Genomic DNA, 20,376 nt, shown 5'->3' on the forward strand with positions numbered 1-20,376 from the left:
GCAGCCCCCCATTCCCCCCGTTTTACTTGCCCGAGCCCATTCGTTCCCATGGCAGAGACGCCCTCTACCTTTCTCCCCAGGATTCTCGGCTCTTGATTGGATAGATTGATAGCGCAGCCATTAGCTCCCACTGCTGTCATTCAAATCCAATAGCGCCGGGGGGCAGGGCCGAGACTGGCATTCTGCGTCTATGGATGCAAATGCTGGACTCGGGCGTGCCCATGCGGTAACCCCCACGGAGAGCGCCTCTCCTAGGGGGTTTCCCGATGCTGAGAGGAGCCGCAAGCGCCGTTGGGGGATCCCAGAAGACGATGATCAGGGGCCACGCTGTGCAAAACTGCACAGTGGAGGTATGTATGGCATGTTTGTTATTTAAAAAACAAAACAAAAAAAGAGGGTTTACAACCCCTTTAAGAATAAAATTGAGTGACTAAGCACAGTGGCTTAGTGGTTGGCATTTCTGCCTTGCAGTACTGGGATCATCAGTTTGAGTCGCAACCACAGGACTACCTACATGTATGTGCTTGTGTGGTTTTCCTCTGGTTACTCCAGCATCCTCCCACACCCCAAAGACATGCTGGTAGGTTAGTTGGCTTTTGAATTGACCCTAGCATGTATATACTGAATATGCAGGAGAGATGGAGACCATAGATTGTAAGCTCCTTGAGGGCAGGGAGTGATGTGAATGTACTGTATGTAAAACGCTGCATGAATTGTCAGTGCTATATAAATACGTGTAATAAAATAAAATTACTATGCTATCCAAAGGTAAAAAAAAAGTTTTGCATTAAATGCTCTTTAATTTTCTTCTCTGCATATTCCCTGTACATATGTTGTGTTCTCACATTGTTCAATCATGTTGCTGACATAACTTTTTTTTTTTATTAAAAGGGCTTTTACAAGGGTGGCAAATTTGTCTTCAGTTTTAAGGTGAGTTCTTACACATAATTACAGAAATACGAGGTATCAGATTAATGTTCATGTCGTTTTAGTCTTGGCACACAACAGTGGAAATGGTTCTCTTTGTACTGCACCACATTGCCCTGAAAGTGGTCTGCAAAGCATCACCCCCATCAGGTGCTGCAGACCCACTGGTGCCAGTACAGCACTGCCCTGAAGCATGTACTGGTTATGATTCTGCGCATTTTGTTATAATTAACCCATTGGACTGCGTTCCCACTAGTGCAATTCCAAAGTTGCACAGTTTCGAAGTGGCTTTTGTGTGACTTTACACGCTGGCAGGAAGGTCTCAACATAGTGCAGGTACGTTTTCCAACTCGCTATATCTTTACATTGCCCTAGTGCAGGGGTGCTCAACCTGTGGCTCTCCAGCTGTTGCAGAACTACAAGTCCCATGAGGCATAGCAAGACTCCGACAGCCACATGCATGACACCCAGAGGCATGATGGGACTTGTAGTTTTGCAACAGCTGGAGAGGCACAGGTTGAGCACCCCTGCCCTAGTGGGAACAGAGTCTTAAAGCAGAGTTCCACCCAAAAGTGGAAGTTCCGCTTATCAGGTACCTGCCTTCGATTATGAGAGATCTTGCTGCGGCAACATCGCTGTGAAATTTGCCCCTCTTCCTTCCTCCGCCGCCAGGCCACTCGGAAAGCACAGCGCGCTTTGTGCATGCACCGTTCTTTTACTACGAATGGTGGAAAATCTGTTAAATCCATAGCCTGTGCAGTTCAAATGTTAGTCATTGGTTTAAAACAATGGCCACTAGATGGAACCAAGTTTCACAGGAATTTCCTATAATATGTAAACCAATCTAGTGGCCAGATGCAATATTTTCTGTTTTAAATCAACGATTTTCATTCAAACAGCACATTTACATTTTTTTGCCACTTGTGCACAGTACGAATGGATGTGAACTTGGGCAAATAGCTGTCCAAAATCTTATAAATCCACCCCTAAGTGTTTGAATAGTATTTGCTGTCCAATGATACATTTTTGTCTCTCATTGCCTGTTACTTTATAAGTGAGCAAAATACAGGTTTGGCTTTCATACAGTCACACTTTTTTGTCTCTCCTCTGCAGGTGGGACAGGGCTACCCTCACGATCCACCAAAAGTGAAGTGTGAGACAATGGTATATCATCCAAATATAGATCTAGAGGGTAACGTCTGCCTAAATATTCTAAGGTAAGTGGATGAACCTCAACAGCATTCAGACTAAATCTGAAACCAGACTTCATGAAGATGCATATACATTTGAGGATAAAAATTTAACATGTTACGGTTTACCAGTCCTTGCATATGTTGGATGCATTAGTTTTCTTTCTTTTTTCTTTAGGACTTTTTTCCCTTTTTATGTTCACCTAGAAATCCTACCAGCAACACCCTGTCTGTCCTAGGGTGAAAATGCTCACTCAGTAATGTTTAGGAGCAGTGTTGTCACCTTAGGACAGGACTACAGAATGTCTCCCTCTTCTCTTTTCCACAACATGAGGGATGTGTTCTGTAGTCAACAGAGAGCTTAGAATGTTGCTAATTGAAAAATTAGCAGAGGCAGAGAAAACGAGAAGTTATTCATTCAGTGGATTTCTTGTAGGATTTATTTTGCACGTACGAAACCAATATAACAGAATGATTTCAGTTATATTTAACCACTTGCTGTGTGTGTGTGTATGTAATATATATATCTATATGTATAGGTGTGTTATTTATATATATGTGTGTGTGTGTGTGTGTGTGTGTGTGATCTGATCCCCTGCAGATTTTGTACGCTTTCCCACTTACAGAGAAATTAAGGGTCTATAATTTTTATCACAGGTGTATGTTAACCACTTGCCGACCGCCTAACGCCGATGTACGTCGGCAGAATGGCACGGGCAGGCATAAGCACGTACATGTACGTGATTTGCCTCCCGCGGGTCGGGGGCCCGATCGGGCCCCCGCCCGGTGCCTGCGGCGGTCGGTTTTCGTTCGGGAGCGATCCCGGACGAGGGGACGGCCATTCATTCATGGCCACCCCCTCGCGATCGCTCCCGACGAATAGAAATCCCCGGTGACATCACTTCCTCTCCTGTAATGTAAACACAGGAGAGGAAGTGATGTATTCTCTCCTCCGTGTCGGTATTTTTCGTTCCGACACGGAGGAGAGCGGATCAGTGAGTTGCACCAACACATCCCACACACAGTAGAACATGCCAGGCACACTCACACCCCCCCTTTACCCCCCGATCACCCCCCCAATTACCCCTGCCCCCCAGTCACAGTGACACCAATGTCATTTTTTTTTTTTTTTTTTTTTTTTTTGCATTGGTGTCATTTGTGACTGTAATAACTGTTAGGGCAGTTAGAGTTAGCCCCCTTTAGTTCTAATGTACCCCCCTAACCCCCCCAATAAAGGTTTAACCCCGTGATCACCCCCCGTCGCCAGTGTCACTAAGGCTGGGTTCACATTGCAGCGGTTTATGAGAACGAATGTGATTCGCACCGCACTGCAGTGCAAATCACATCCGATCTCTGTGCGATTCGAGTTCAGCCATTCGCCGCACCCGCCGCACCCGCCACACCCGCCGCACCCGCCGCAAATTCGCACGGGACCCTTTTTTTGGCCCGCAGCAGAATCGGATCGCATGGGTGTTCACACCATGCGATCCGAGTTTGCAGATCGCACTGCGATATGCGAACTGATCTGGGGGTGTCAGTAACATTTCACTGACACTCCCAGCAGTTCGCATAGGGCAGTGTGAACTGCCGCCGGGAGGCATGCGATGCGGGAACCCGCCGCGGATTCGCGGCGTTTCCGCATCGCTCCAGTGTGAACCCAGCCTAATAAGCGATCATTTTTCTGATCGCCGTATTAGTGTCCCAGGTGACGCTAGTTAGGCAGGTAGGTATTTAGGTTCGCCGCAGCTTTTTATAGCGCCAGGGACCCCCATATACTACCGCATAAAGCCCCCTGATTGCCCCCTAGTTAACCCTTTCACCAGTGATCACCATATAACTGTTACAGGTGACGCTGGTTGGTTAGTTATTTTTTTATAGTTTCAGGGCACCCGCCATTTATTACCTAATAAAGGTTTAACCCCCTGATCACCCGGCGGGTGTCATTTGTGACTAATAACTGTTAGGGCAGTTAGGGTTAGCCCCCTTTAGTTCTAAGGTACCCCCCTAACCCCCCCAATAAAGGTTTAACCCCGTGATCACCCCCCGTCGCCAGTGTCACTAAGGCTGGGTTCAGATTGCAGCGGTTTGAGAACGGATGTGATTCGCACTGCAGTGCAAATCACATCCGATCTCTGTGCGATTCGAGTTCAGCCATTCGCCGCACCCGCCACACCCGCCGCACCCGCCGCAAATTCGCACGGGACCCTTTTTTTGGCCCGCAGCAGAATCGGATCGCATGGGTGTTCACACCATGCGATCCGAGTTTGCAGATCGCACTGCGATATGCGAACTGATCTGGGGGTGTCAGTAACATTTCACTGACACTCCCAGCAGTTCGCATAGGGCAGTGTGAACTGCCGCCGGGAGGCATGCGATGCGGGAACCCGCCGCGCATTCGTGGCGTTCCCGCATCGCTCCAGTGTGAACCCAGCCTAATAAGCGATCGTTTTTCTGATCGCTGTATTAGTGTCACAGGTGACGCTAGTTAGGCAAGTAGGTATTTAGGTTCGCCGCAGCTTTTTATAGCGCCAGGGACCCCCATATACTACCGCATAAAGCCCCCTGATTGCCCCCTAGTTAACCCTTTCACCAGTGATCACCATATAACTGTTACAGGTGACGCTGGTTGGTTAGTTATTTTTTTATAGTTTCAGGGCACCCGCCATTTATTACCTAGTCTCACTAGTGTACCCCTAAATTTAGGGGTGTCTACTTTCCAAAATGGGGTCATTTGGGGGGGGTTTGTGCCATCTTGGCATTTTATGGCCTTCAAAACTGTAACGCCCTTAGAAAGCCTGAAGGCGGTGCTTGGTTTTCGGGGCCCCGTACGCGGCTAGGCTCCCAAAAAGTCCCACATATGTGGTATCCCCGTACTCAGGAGAAGCAGCAGAATTTATTTTGGGGTGTCATTTCACATATGCCCATGGCATGCGTGAGCAATATATCATTTAGTGACAACTTTGTGAAAAAAAAAAAAAAAAAAAAAAAGTTTGTAATTTTCCCGCAACTTGTGGCAAAATATAAAATATTCCATGGACTCAACATGCCTCTCAGCAAATAGCTTGGGGTGTCTACTTTCTAAAATGGGGTCATTTGTGGGGGTTTTGTGCCATCTTGGCATTTTATGGCCTTCAAAACTGTAATAGGTAGTGAGGAGTGAAGTCAAATATTTACGCCCTTAGAAAGCCTGAAGGCGGTGCTTGGTTTTCGGGGCCCCGTACGCGGCTAGGCTCCCAAAAAGTCCCACATATGTGGTATCCCCGTACTCAGGAGAAGCAGCAGAATTTATTTTGGGGTGTCATTTCACATATGCCCATGGCATGTGTGAGCAATATATCATTTAGTGACAACTTTGTGAAAAAAAAAAAAAAAAAAAAAAGTTTGTAATTTTCCCGCAACTTGTGGCAAAATATAAAATATTCCATGAACTCAACATGCCTCTCAGCAAATAGCTTGGGGTGTCTACTTTCTAAAATGGGGTCATTTGTGGGGGTTTTGTGCCATCTTGGCATTTTATGGCCTTCAAAACTGTAATAGGTAGTGAGAAGTGAACTCAAAAATTTACGCCCTTAGAAAGCCTGAAGGCGGTGCTTGGTTTTCGGGGCCCCGTACGCGGCTAGGCTCCCAAAAAGTCCCACATATGTGGTATCCCCGTACTCAGGAGAAGCAGCAGAATTTATTTTGGGGTGTCATTTCACATACGCCCATAGCATGTGTGAGCAATATATCATTTAGTGACAACTTTGTGTAAAAAAAAAAAAAAAATTTTTTTTTTGTCATTATTCAATCGCTTGAGGCAAAAAAATAAAATATTCAATGGGCTCAACATGCCTCTTATCAATTTCCTTAGGGGGTCTACTTTCCAAAATGGGGTCATTTGGGGGGGTTTTGTACTGCCCTGCCATTTTAGCACCTCAAGAAATGAGATAGGCAGTCGTAAACTAAAAGCTGCGTAAATTCCAGAAAACGTACCTTAGTTTGTAGATGTGACAACTTTTGCGCAAACCAATAAATATACAATTATTGACTTTTTTTTTACCAAAGACATGTGGCTGAATACATTTTGGCCTAAATGTATGACTAAAATTGAGTTTATTGGATTTTTCTAATAACAAAAAGTAGAAAATATCATTTTTTTTCAAAATTTGCGGTCTTTTTACGTTTATATCGCAAAAAATAAAAATCGCAGAGGCAATCAAATACCATCAAAAGAAAGCTCTATTTGTGGGAAGAAAAGGACGCAAATTTTGTTTGGGTACAACATTGCATGACCGCGCAATTACCAGTTAAAGCAGCGCAGTGCCAAAGTGTAAAAAGACCTCTGGTCATTTACCAGCAAAATGGTCCGGTCTGAAAGTGGTTAAATGATAGACTATCAACCAATAATCCAGAAAAAAAAAACACAAAACAAATGCTTTAAATTAGGGCTGCAACTAACGATTATTTTCATAATCGATTCGTTGGCCGATTTAGGTTAACCGATTAATCAAAGCAATAAAATAAAAAAAAAGCGGGGTCAAATTGACGTTCTAGTCCCAATTTGACGTTCTTCGTTCAATTTGGAAATAGAAAACTTCTTGGTCAAAGGAATTTTCAGACAGTGTATGTGGTTTTTGTTCAGAAATTAAGTGAAAATTTCAAACAAAATTCTTTCATTTAGTGAATGTACAAAGATTTTTCGTCTGAATATTCTCACCTGAAAATTTAAAAGTAGGGCTAGCATAAGGCTTGGTACACACCTATGCAGTTTTTGCTTTTGATCTGTTTCTGCAGTGCTTTTTGCTGTTTGTTTTGATTTTTGCGCACGTGAATTTACTGCAATTTGCGTTTTTTGCATTTCTTTTTTTTTTTTTTGGGCAGATTAAAAAACACAAATTTGCAGCAAAAACGCATTACATTCTTTTCTGCAGCTTCTCCATTGAAGTATATTGAACCAAAAAAAAGCACCGTTTTGCGTTAAAAGTCCCCGACCCTTTCCAAATATGCAGCGGCTGAAAAAAGCACATATATGAACGTGTCCCATAGCAAACCATGTAAATGAACTGTAGTGCATTTCTGCAAAAAGCACCAATAAACACACAGATGTGAACCAGGCCTAAAATGTTTAGTAACATAATGGGGTTAAAAAGACTAAAATTATCCCTTTTATGGTACAAAAAAAGCAAATCACTACTGGAAGGGGTTCATTTTTTTTTTTTACTGTAGAACTGTGAATGTAATATTTACAGTAGTGATTATATTTTTGTACTATAAAGGGCTCATTTTAGTTTTTTAGTTTTTTTTTTTTTTTTTTTTTTTTTAACCCCATTGTTACTGGCCGATTAATCAATTATGAAAATAATAATCGATTAGTTGTTTCAGCCCTACTTTAAATTGAGTTGCAGTTCAGTGAGTAAAATAGGTATTTGAGCCCCAATCAAAACTTGACTTAGTAGTTGGTGGAGAAACCCTTGTTGGCAAGCACAGAGGTCAGACGTTTCTTGTGGTCGGTTTCCAGGTTTGCACACATCTCAGGAGGGATTTTGGTCCACTCTTCTTTACAGATCTTCTCTAAATCCTTAAAGAAGTCCAGCCTGAGTTTTTTTTTTTTTTTTTTTTTTTTAGGCTGGGCCCCTCCTCTGGGTCACAGGAGTGCAATTTGTTTTGCACTCCTGTGATCTGTTTTCAGTGGAGATCGGTCTGAATTCCATTCTCCGCTGACATCACTGTCATCAGTCAAGGCAGCACATCATCCCAATTTCCAAGTCTGAATCAGCTGCCCCCCCACTCACAGCTTCACAGCTCAGCGCTCCAATGAGCGTGGAGAAGCAGAAAGGAGAGACACTAACTGAAGTCAGCAGCTCTTCTCTCTGGGATCTGTGAAAACTGAGCCATCGGCCATGTTCAGTGGCTCGGTTCTCAGAGCAGAGACGGCGAGGAATAGCTGCAGTATCAGTCTGATACTGCTTCCAACTAGGTAAGTATGAACTGGAAATTAAAAATAAACTCTTTTTTTAATGTTTCTTGGCAACTTGAAATTTCAGCGGCCTCCATACATTTTCTATAGGATAAAGGCTTGGAGACTGGCTGGCCACTCCATTACCTTAACCACTTGCCGACTGCCAATATACGTCCTCACTTTGAGGACAGTTAGTGTTATGGCAGCAGCTAGCTACCGTGTTTTCTGTGTTCAGCAAGCGGTTGGCTACAAGCTAAAAGTGGTCACCGCAAGACCACTTTTATCGGCAGTGGGAGAGGGCCCCCCGCCACGCTACGGTGCCCTCTGCCACTTACCGGAGCAGTCGGCGGCAGCGGAGGCGATCTGGTGTCCTATCAAATATGGTCCCCCATCGGATAGTGTCCGGATAGGTACAGTGTGACAAAGTATTGCAAATACCGCCATTTTATTCTCTAGGGTGTTAGAAACATTTTTTATAATGTTTGGGGGGTTCTAAGTAATTTTCTACCCAGAAAAATGTTTTTAACTTGTAAACAACACATCCAAAAAGAGGCCGGTCCTTAAAGTGGATGTAAACCTTTATTATTATTATTATTTTTTTTTGTGTAGAGTATAAGATTTCCTATCATTTGAGCCCAGTCTTGCCACAAAGAGTTAACCCAGCTCTGAGCAATCCTCTTTTATTGTTCAATGAGATAAATCTTGACAAACAGAGAAAAACGTTGTCAAATCCTCCCCCTTGCTGTGAGTGACAGGTGATTTACACATCTCGTGCACTAGCCTAAGAGACATGCATTCTTTTTTTAATTCCCTCCCACTCCTTTCTTCTGCTGCTCTGCAAGGATTGGATGTTCCACACCTCAGCATAATTGGGCATGCTGAAGTCACGTGGGGTCTTTCCTGTCTTTTCAGTGGATGTTAGAGATCATAGCAGAAGTTCAGTGTAATAAATACACAGGAGAAAATACATATTGATAAGGGGAGTGTAGAGGTGGGCGGGGAGTCTACTGACATCACAAGTCTATCGCTGAGCTCCAGACAACAGACCCACCCACAGAATCTGCAGTTTTTCGGGTCTCATAGCAGATAGAGGGGAGCCATTTGACAGGTGAAGATACATGCAGGAGGCATGTCTCTCCTTATAGATAACCCCTATGGCAGTAGTTTAGAAACAAGGACATTGGGTTTACATCCACTTTAAGTCGTTAATGTGCTGCTTCTCGAGCCACTCCTTTGTTGCCTTGCGGTTATGTTTTTGGGTCATTGTCATTCTGAAAGATCTGTATCCATGATCCATCTTTAGTGTTTTGGCTGAGGAAAGACGGTTCTCATCCACGATTTTACAATACATGGCCCCGTCCATTGGCCCCTCAATGCAGCAAAGCCAGACTGTACTTTTAGCAGAGAACCCACCCCAAAGCATCATGTTTCCACCTCTGTGCTTGTCTCTAGGGATGGTATTCTTAGGGTCATAGTCAGCATTTTTCTTCCTCCAAACACAGCGAGTCCCCCTCCTCAAGAAGGCACATGTACAGTCATGCCAATCAACACCTAAAGGATTCAGAGAGAGACTGTGAGAAAGTGCTGTGGTCAGATGAGACCAAAATTGAGGCCAAAAAAAAAAATTATGCAAAAATAAAGTAAAAGCAACCTGGTAGCCCTGCACACGCACACACACACATATGGCGTGCACGTGTGTTTGTAAAGAGCGCTTGCCCTACACGTGAGGTATTGCCACAAACGTTGGAGTGAGGGCGGCACAGTGGTGTAGTGGTTAACACTTTCACTTAGCAGCAAAAAGGGTTGCTGGTTTGAATCCCAACTACGACACTACCTGCCTGGAGTTTGCATGTTCTCCCTGTGCCTGTGTGGGTACTCCGGTTTCCTCCCACACTCTAAAGACAGCCTGTCTAAATTGATCCTAGTATATGTATGAATGTGAGTTATGCCGTGTACACACGACCGGAATTTCCTGTCAGAAAATGTCCGGTCTTCCTGATGGATTTCCGACCAAATTTCTGACAGACTTCCGACCGAACGGACTTGCCCACACATGAACGGACCAAAGTCCGTTCATTTTGAACGTGATGACGGGACTAGAAAAGGAAGTTCAGTAGCCAATAGCTGCCCTTGTGTCGTTTTTGGTCCATCGGACCAGCATACAGACAAACGGTTTTCCCAATGGGGATTGAGTCAGTCGGAAAGATATGAAACATGTTCTATTTCTAGGTCCGTCTGAATTTTTGAAGAAAAAAGTCCTGTGAAGCTCACACACGATCGTAATATCCGTCGGAATGATTCCGTTGGACCTTTTCTGCCAGAAAGTGCGGTCGTGTGTGCGCAGCATTAGGTTTTAGGGTCCTTGAGGGTTAGGACTGAAGTGAATGTATAATGTATATGTAAAGGGCTGCTTAAATTGATGGCGTTATAAATATCTGAAATAAATAAAGATAAGGGTCAGTGTTATTTTAAAATAAAATAAAAAAATTGTAAAATGTTCCCAGTACAGGAATAAATGCATGTGCATACCATAGAGTTCAATATTGAGGCCAGTTTTATTGTTAAAGAGGAAGTAAACCCTGATGGGTTTACTTCCTGTGTCTCCCTGCAAAGGTAAAGCATAATGGGCAACGATGCATCGCGTCGTTGCCCATTATGTGTCAGTTACCTGACACAGGAGCCATCGATGACACCGCTGTCCCCTGTAGTCCGAAGCGTCCATCTTTTTCCGGGTATCGCTGCTCCGGCCACTCACAGTGCTGGAGCAGCGATGATGTCACTCCCGCACATGCGCATGGGAGCCGCCACTAACGGCATATCGCCGTTGACGGCATGATCAGTGCCCCTGCGTGCCGCTGTCTACCGTCTACAGCGCATGCACCATAGACAGCGGTGCCTGTCTTTTTGTAAATGTTTTAGGAGATATTTCATGGACCTACAGGTAAGCCTTAATCTAAGCTTACCTGTAGGTCAAAGTGGTCTATAAGGGTTTACAACCACTATAACTCTAAATTGATAACCCTTTAGAGGGTCGCCTAAGGACAATTTTGGGTATCAGAGTTTTTTTGCTTTTTTGTGGGTGGGCACAATTTTGTTTGTTATGTTTGGTCTGTTTACCTGACACAACCTCCTCTTTTTATATTTTGTCCACAAAATGGGTGTTATATTGTATTTGGGTGCACTAAAACGAATTTCAGTCTATATTTTATTTTATTTATTCTGAAAAAGAGTCTTAGAATTTGCACACTGCCCTCTTCCCAATTCCAACTTCATTTTTACTACCACAGGAACGAGCAGTGCCCTCCTAGTACTTACACTGTATATGGGATTGATCCTCCTGCGGGCAGGTGGAGGCAGAGAGCGTGTTACTATTATTGAGGTGGCTGTGGTTATTAGTTCTTGGAATGATGTTCCCATCCATTTGCTGGGATTGTCCAGACTGATTGCTTTGTGTGTAATTTTCATAATGTATATTTACAGGGAGGACTGGAAGCCTGTACTCACGATAAATTCAATAATATATGGCCTGCAGTATCTCTTCTTGGTGAGTATTGAGCGATATACAGCAATGGTTGAATATCATGCAGGAAATTTCCACTTTTATTAACCCCTACTCAGCCCCTCTCTTTAGCTGGATCTTATCGCGGGGAAGGGTGACAGATTGCGTTTGAATGTCAGCAATGGTATCCTGATCAAAAAAAAGTCTGTGCCACCAGGTGCCGATCGTAAAGAGAGCGGGAGATGTCTGTGACTGTCACTGTGCTGGGGGGGCACAGTTGGTGCGCTCTTATGTGTGGCATGGTCAGCAAGAGGTTACAATGGGCTCTTTGGGGACTCTGCCAATGAGGAAGCAGAGAGCCGAGGCACTGGTGCACATCACTGAATTGAGAGGGGGCTCAGGTAAGTATTTTGGGGGGCTGCTGCACAAAGTTTTTTTTTTTTACCTGCATGCATAGAATACATGCAGGTAAAAAAAAACTTCTGCCGTTAGGAACACTTTAAAGGGTAACTCCACTTTTGTGGGGGGGAAAAAAAGCAAATAAAGAAGAAAAAATAGAGCATTCACAATTGCGACACAAGTCATATTGTTATTGACTGTTATTAACAATGACCTGAAAATGCAATGCGGCTACCTGGAGGTGTTCTGTACACCAAATTTTGTACAGAACACCCCCCAGAAACATAATTTCCTGCTTGTGTGATTGGCTCACTGATTTTGCCGGAAGTCGGCCCTAAGATACAAGTCAGATTTCAGGCACCCCCTGCAACAAAAATGTTGTTTTTGGTTAGATACTCCCAACAGGAAATCATGTCTAAAGGGATGCAGACCCTGCAGTTGCAGCAGATGATTTAATAATTAGGAAACTCATATTAGATACACTTTTGCACATGGATAGAGACAGTGATTTCTTCAGAATAGCAAAAGGCAGGAATCTGCACCAAAGTTTGTTAAAAATCCTTTCAATGTATAATATGGATATAAAAAGTCTACACACACCTGTTAAAATGTCAGGTTTCTGTGATCTAAAAAAATGAGACAAAGAAAAATCATTTCAGAACCTTTTCCACCTTTAATGTGACCTATAAACTGTACAACTCAATTGAACAACAAACAACAAATCTTTTAGGCGGAGTGAAGTAAAAAGCATTGTACATCTTGGCAATATTTGCCCACTTTTTTTACATTAACACTCCAAATCTGTCAGATTGTGAGGGCATCTCCTGTGCACAGCCCTCTTCAGATCACCCCACAGATTTTTAATCGGATTCAGGTACTGATGGCATTTGTCTACTACAGGGCTCGACAAAACCCGGGCACCAGGTCGCATTTGCGACTAGAATTAGCGAACTGGCGCCTGGGGCAGCACAGCTGGGGGTATGCTGTCTCTGCGGACCCCCCCGGCGCGATCGCGTCGGGCCGCGCCGCCGGCGGCCGGTAATTTAGCCCCCGGCTTTGAGGCCTTCTACGATCCTATGGTTCCTTCTGGAATCTGGCGCCCTCTTGTGGTGGCCGTTGGAATTACAACCAGCAATGCTAATGGATGCAATGCTAATTTTCCCTGCCTGCCAGCCTATTTTCCTTCCCTTTACTCAGAACCCCTAAAAATTATATATATATATATATATATATATTATTCTAACACCCTAAAGAATAAAATGGTGGTCGTTGCAATACTGTCTGTCACACCGTATTTGCACAGCGGACTTACAAGCGCACTTTTTTGGGGAAAATGTATTTAATAAAAAAAAATAAAAGACAACAGTAAAGTTAGCCCAATTTTTTTTAATATTGTGAAAGATAATGTTGCGTCGAGTAAATCGATACCAAACATGTCATGCTTCAAAATTGCGCCCGCTCATGGAATGGCGACAAACTTTTACCCTTTAAAATCTCCATAGGCGCCGTTTAAAAAATTCTACAGGTTGCACTTTTTAAGTTACAGAGAAGGTCTGGGGCTAGAATTTTTGCTCTCACTCTACCGATCGCAGCGATACCTCACATGTGTGATTTGAACACCGCTTTCATATATGCGTTCGCTTCTGCACGCAAGCTTGGCAGGACAGGGCGCGTTTAAAATATATATTTTTTTATTTTAACTTTTATTTTTATTTTTTTCACTGTTCTTTAAAAAAAAAAAAAAAAAAAGTGTGTCACTTTTATTCCTATTACAAGGAATGTAAAAATCCCTTGTAATAGAAAAAAGCATGACAGGTCCTCTTGTATATGAGATCTGGGGTCAGAGAGACCTCACATCTCATATTTACACTAAAATGCAATTTAAAAAAAATTTGTCATTTGAAAAAAATAAATATGTCTAAGAGCTATGGGCAATGACTTGGAGACAGGTGAGGGGCTGGGGGCGCTATCTTCCCCTCACTCTTCTCCATGTCAGGCCAGGGACAGGTCCAGATCGCCGTCACGGACCCGGCTCCTAACTTTTTTAGCTGGCTCCTAGATTCCAAGCAAATTTGTCAACCCCTGGTCTACTATCTAATATGAGTTTGAATGTGATTGCTTAAAGGGGTTGTAAAGGTTCATGGTTTTTGCATTGATAATGCATCCTATGCATTAAGGTGAAAAACACCTGTCAGTGACCGGCCCCCAGCCCCCCCTTTTCACTTACCTGAACCCTCGAACTTGTCCCACAGGGACGCGCCGTCTCTCTGCTAGGGGGTTGTCGGATGTTGATTGGATAGATTGATAGCAGCGCAGTCATTGGCTCCTGCTGCTGTCAATCAAATCCAATGATGCGGCTGCTGAGGAGTGAGGCCGAGTCCTGCATTCGGCATCTATGGACCCCCCCCCCCCCCCAAATATTTGTTTGTTTTTCAACCGAGTTGTACACTTTATAGGTCACATTTAAAGGTGGAAAAAGTTCTGACATGATTTATCTTTGTCTCATCCTTTTACATCACAGAAACCTGACATTTTAACAGGGGTGTGTAGACTTTTTATATCCACTGTACATTGATCACCCAGAGGGAAATTGTTTTTTTTTTCCCTCAGCAGTGGATTTAAGGCTCAGTTCCCATCAATGCGTTTTTTTTTCATACTTTTTGCAGAAACGCAGAACATTATTTTTAACATGGGTTCCTTTTGGAGCACGTTCACATCAGTGCGTTTTTGGAAAGGGTCAGGGACTTTTTTTGGTTTAAGAGAGTTCAATACAGAAGCTTCCAAGAAGCATGTAGTGCATTTTTTAATCTGCCAAACAAACTCCGTAAAATCACGAAAAAACCCCCCCCCCAGAAAACGCACTGCAGAAATGCTCAAAAGCAAACTGCATAGGTGTGAATGGAGTGGTATTAACCGCTTCAGCCCAAGGAGGATTTACCCCCTTAATAACCAGGGCATTTTTTGTGATACGGCACTGCGTTATTCAGCTGACAATTGTGTGGCCGTTCAATGTTGTACCCAAATAAAATGTTGTGTTTTTTTTTTTTTTTTTTTGGTGGGATTTGATCACCTCTGCAGTGAGTATAAGTTTTTGCGCTATAATGTAAAAAAAAAACAAAAAAGCAATAACTTTGGGGAAAAAAACATTTTTTTTTACTTTCTGCTAGAATACATACCCAATAAAAATATGTAAAAAAATAAATAAAATTTCTTCAATTTAGGCCAATGTATATTCTGCTACATATTTTTGGTAAAAAAAAAAAAATCCCAATTAGCATAATATTGATTGGTTTGTGCAAAATGTATTGTGTCTACAGACTGTGGGATATTTTTTATGGCATTTTTATTTTTACTAGTTTTTACTAGTAATGGAGATCAGTGATTTTTAACGAGACTGGGGCATTGTGGTGGACAAATCGGACACTAAGTGATACTTTTTAGGGACCAGTGATGCCAATACAGTGATCAGTGATAAAAAAAAAAAAATGCATGGTTTACTGTATGAATGACACTGGCAGGGAAGGGGCAATCAAGGGGTTAAGTGTGCTCCTAGGGAATGCTTTCTAACTGTGGATTGGGTGGACTGACTGGAGGAAGGGAGACATACTTGCCAAAATCATTGCTTTCAGCAACCCAGATTCTCCTCCTCTTGGGTCCCCGCCAGCGCTGCTGACTCCCCCTTGACCGGTGTCCCCATAGCAAGCTGCTTGACACACATCCCTGTGCTGTTAGAGGAGAGGAGACATGTCGTTTGTTCCTAGTAAGTAGGAACAGCAAAATGTCTCCTCCTACTCGGTCCTATCCCCATACATTTAGAACACATTGAGGGAACACATTTAACCCCTTGATCGCCCCCTGGTGTTAACCCCTTCCCTACCAGTGTCATACACAGTAATCGGTGCATTTTTATAGCACTGATCACTGTATAAATGTGAATGGTCCCAAAAATGTCAAGTGTCTGGTCTGTGTCGCAATACCACAAAAATCGCAGATCATCACCATTACTACCAGAAAAATAATAATAAAAATGCCATAAATCTTTCCCATATTTTTTAGACACTATAACTTTTGCGCAAACCAATCAATATACACTTATATCTATATGTTTGGTAAAAAAAAACGAGAAGAATATATATTGGCCTAAACTGATGAAGAAATTAAAAAAAAAAAAACATTTTTGGAGATATTTATTATAGCAAATAGTAAAAAAAATTGTTGTTTTTTTTTTTTTTTTAAAGAAATTGTGTATAGCGCAAACAATTTAAACTGTAGACGTGATCAAATGGCACCAAAAGAAAGCTCTATTTGTGGGAACAAAAGGACGCAAATTTTGTTTGGGTACAGCATCGCATGACCGCGCAATTACCAGTTAAAGCGATGCAGTGGCAAATTGTAAGTGCTCTGGTCAGGAAGAGGGGGTAAAACATTCTGGGGCTGAAGTGGTTAAAGGATGCTCAGTTGGTACTAAGGGGTCCAAAGTGTGCCAAGAATATATCCCCCACACCCATTACACCACCACCAGCCTAAACCGTTGCTACAAGGCAGGGTGGATCCCTGGATTGCTTTCATGTTGTTTACTCTAAATTCTGACCCTACCATCTGAATGTCACAGCTGAAATCAAGACTCATCAGACCAGGCAACATTTTCCAATTTTCTATTGTCCAATTTTGGTGATCCTGTGTGAATTGTAGCCTCAGTTTCCTCTTCATAGCCGACAGGAGAGGCACCCAGTGTTGTGGTCTTCTGCTGCTGTAGCCCATCTGCTTCAAGGTTCTGATGTGTTGTGTGTTCAGAACTGGTATCCTGCATACCTTGGATGCAACCAGTGGTTATTTGAGTTGCTTGTTGTCCTATCATCCCAAACCAGTCTGCGCATTCTCTTCTGACCTCTAAGATCAAAAGGGCATTTTCCTGCACACAGCTGCCACTTACTGGATATTTTCTCTTTTTCTGACTATACTCTATAAACCCGAGAGATGGTTTTGTGTGAAAATCCCAGGAGATCAGCCGTTTTTGAAATACTCAGACCAGCCCGTCTGTAACCATGCTCAAAGTCACTTAAATCCCCTTTCTTCCCCATTCTGATGCTCAGTTTAAACTTCAGCAAGTAGTCTTCACCACGTCTTGCTGCCACGTGATTGGCTAATTAGCAATTTGTGTTACTAAGCAATTAAACACTTGTACCTGTATTTTACACTAATGTCTATTTCCTAATTACTGTAATGTCAGTTTTTTTCTTGTTGTCTATTAGGAGCCAAACCCTGAAGACCCATTAAACAAAGAAGCCGCTGAAGTTCTTCAAAACAACAGACGCCTGTTTGAACAGAATGTCCAGCGGTCCATGCGGGGGGGCTACATAGGATCCACCTATTTTGAGCGCTGCCTGAAATAAAACTCTGCAGCTTCCGAGTGCAAAACCCACCACCCATCTGACCTTCTTCTCTCCTCTTCCTGTCCTAAACCCCCCCCCCCCCCCCCCTTCTTATTCCCGTCGCTCATCCATACAGCGCCTCCCCCTTTCTTACAGCCACGCCCACCAAGTCTGGGCGGAGCTCCCGATGTGGATAGACCTATGCAAGGTCCCATGTCCTGCTGCTATCCCTTTGTATTGGGAGGGAGCACTGCGTGCACATATTACAGTACTCAACAGCGCCACCACCTGGCTCTCAATACCTCACGTCCTTCTCCCCCACCTCCCTCGCAGAGCTTCTATTTATTGATGGGTTCATAATTTATCCATGACCTTTTCCCAAGATTTTCTTTTGCCATCATAGAAATTTCTGAACGTCAGTGACTGAATTATAAGGTTTTTTTTTTTTTTTTGTTTTTTTTTATTTCTTTTCATAATTTCTTTAGCCCATGTGAAGTCATTTCAGAATTTCGGTGGCCTTAAAAAGTTTTGTTAATATTTTCTGTTTTGATCAGCATTTTCCACCCATTGTCTCTTCTCGTAATTTTATTAAAAGACAGAAAAGAATCCATTGAGTCGGCTGGCAGGCTTTTCTTTTGAGTTTAATTAACCCCCCCCCCTTCCACCTTCTGTTGCCGATCCTACCAGCTAACAAATATGATTAGGATCCTTCCCAGCCTCCCTCTGGTCATCTGCTGACCTACCAAGTCAGACAAAAGGGCCGTGGGTACCCATTGCATTTAAAGGGCTGTGGCTGTTCTACCCAGTTTCACCAGCAGGTGGCACTGCAGGTGAAAATTACTATAATGGCACAGAGTCTGATTATGAAATCTTGGGGAGTATTGTGGAAAGAAGGAACTTTCCATGGTACTCTGCAAGCTGAATTAATTTAAGGTGGAATTCCTTTTAAGATGGAAACAGTGATACATTTTAGGGATTTCCAACCTACTGGAGATGCAGAACTGCAGATAGAACCCAATGCTGCTTTATTTCTAAAGGATTTTTTATTTTTTTTTTAAATAGAGAGGTTCTGGTGGCATGCTGTTTCACCATCGTCATTACTACTGGGACAGAAAGTCACAAAGTCCTTAAGACAGTAGGCCTTCTGTTCCCACACTTCTGTATCTATCATTGTTTCACGTAACGGCCTCCTTTCCCTTCATCTTGGGGTCAAGCGATCTGTAAGTACGCATATTTATTAACGTGCAGCTTTGCTGTGGTTTACCCCACGGGCTGAAGGCTGTCGGCGCTGGATGTCAGTGCGGGTCCCTGCGGGTGGGTGGGCACTGTACTCTTCAGGGTTACACGGCAAAATCTACAACTTTAAGGAAGTTCTGGAGCCCAGCTGCTCTCTCCTTTGTGACAGCCATGTCTATGCGCCCTTTTATGCTTAAGGGCGGAGGCGACCCTTCAGTTTTAGAGCCTCATTCACAAAGCTTGGTGACATCAGTTATTTTTATTTTTTTTTGTTTTTGTTTTTTGTTTTTTTTTTATTAAAGAAGAATGACAGTTTACTGTGCAGTAAATGGGTGCCGCGGTCTTGTGAATGAGACCCTTTAGAGTCCACTTCTTGACGTGTATGGTTTTAAATAATAAAACAAAAAGACAAAAAATAAATAAAAGGTAATAAACCGGATCGTTATTGGCCTCTGGTGTTTAATGTGCGGGGATTGTGTTTTGGAATTAGAGGAACTCTACACCGTTGTAAAAGAGAGAAAACGCTCATTGGTCTTTGTACCTATTGATGAATAACATAAATGTCATTTTCAAAGCCAACACACTAAAAGGATCCTTCTCCTTCCAAAAAAAAAGTTATTTTTAAATATTCGCACGACTGAAAAAAAAATGAAAAAGATCGATAGAGCTGAAGATCTGCTTACATTTTGCTTCCCCTGGTTCCTCCCTCATCAACGTGCTAATGACATTTTTAACCCCTTCACGCCTAAGGGTAAACAAAGTTAATGTCTAAACACAATTTTGTAACTTTGATATGTTAGTAAAACCGTACATACACTACGTTGTCAAAAGTATTGGGACGCCTGCCTCTATACGCGCATGAACTTTTAATGGTGTCTGTAAGGTTCAATATTGAGTTGGCCCACCCTTTGCAGCTATAACAGCTTCAGATCCTCTGGGAAGGCTGTCCGCAAGGTTTAGGAGTGTCTACAGGAATGTTTGACCATTCTTCCAGAAGCGCATTTGTGAGGTCAGGCACTGATGTTGGACGAGAAGGCCTGGCTCACAGTCTCTGCTCTAATACATCACAAAAGTGTTCTATTGGGTTGAGGTCAGGACTCTGTGCAGGCCAGTCAGGTTCCTCCACCCCAAACTTGCTCATCCATGTCTTTATGGAACTTGCTTTGTGCACTGGTCCAAATTGTTTGGTGGAGGTGGGATTATGGTGTGGGGTTGTTTTTCAGGGGTTGGGCTTGGCCCCATAGTTCCAATGAAGGGAACACTTAAGGCGTCAGCACACCAAAACATTGTGGACAATTTCATGCTCCCAACTTTGTGGGAACAGTTTTGGGATGAACCCTCCCTGTTTCAACATGACTGTACAAAGCAAGGTCCATAAAGACATGGATGATCGAGTTTGGGGTGGCGAAATTTGACTGGCCTACACGGAATCCTGACCTCAACCCAATAGAACACCTTTGTGATGTATTAGAGCGGAGACTGCGAGCCAGGCCTTCTCATCCAACATCAGTGCCTGACCTCAGAAATGTGCTTCTGGAAGAATAGTCAAACATTCCCATAGACACACTCCTAAACCTTGCGGAGAAGCCTTCCCAGAAGAGTTGAAGCTGTTATAGCTGCAAAGGGTGGGCCAACTCAATATTGAACCCTACAGACTAAGACTGGGATGCCATTAAAGTTCATGTAAAGGCAGGTGTCCCAATACTTTTGACAACATAGTGTATTATTGCAACTACTTTGTGCATCCACGTGGATTATAGGTTGGAGTTTTTTTTGTTTTGTTTTTTTAGGAAAATTTGTCTTTTTGGTGGTAAA

General features: G+C 43.1%; 1 protein-coding gene across 1 annotated transcript in view; it reads left to right on the top strand.

Moving 5' to 3' along the window:
- Positions 1–19,000, top strand: part of UBE2M (ubiquitin conjugating enzyme E2 M) — a 35,414-nt gene extending 16,414 nt beyond the window's left edge. The window contains exons 3-6 of the mRNA XM_077457744.1: positions 892–930; positions 2,041–2,144; positions 11,536–11,599; positions 17,206–19,000. Of these exons, the coding sequence (XP_077313870.1) occupies positions 892–930; positions 2,041–2,144; positions 11,536–11,599; positions 17,206–17,346 (348 nt within the window). The 3' untranslated portion in view covers positions 17,347–19,000. The remainder of the gene's footprint in view (positions 1–891; positions 931–2,040; positions 2,145–11,535; positions 11,600–17,205) is intronic.
- Positions 19,001–20,376: the final 1,376 nt, after the last annotated feature.

Source organism: Lithobates pipiens, unplaced genomic scaffold, assembly GCF_037356315.1.
Source record: "Lithobates pipiens isolate NorthernLeopardFrog02 unplaced genomic scaffold, aLitPip1_a1.2 Scaffold_27, whole genome shotgun sequence".
Taxonomy (NCBI): Eukaryota; Metazoa; Chordata; class Amphibia; order Anura; family Ranidae; genus Lithobates; species Lithobates pipiens.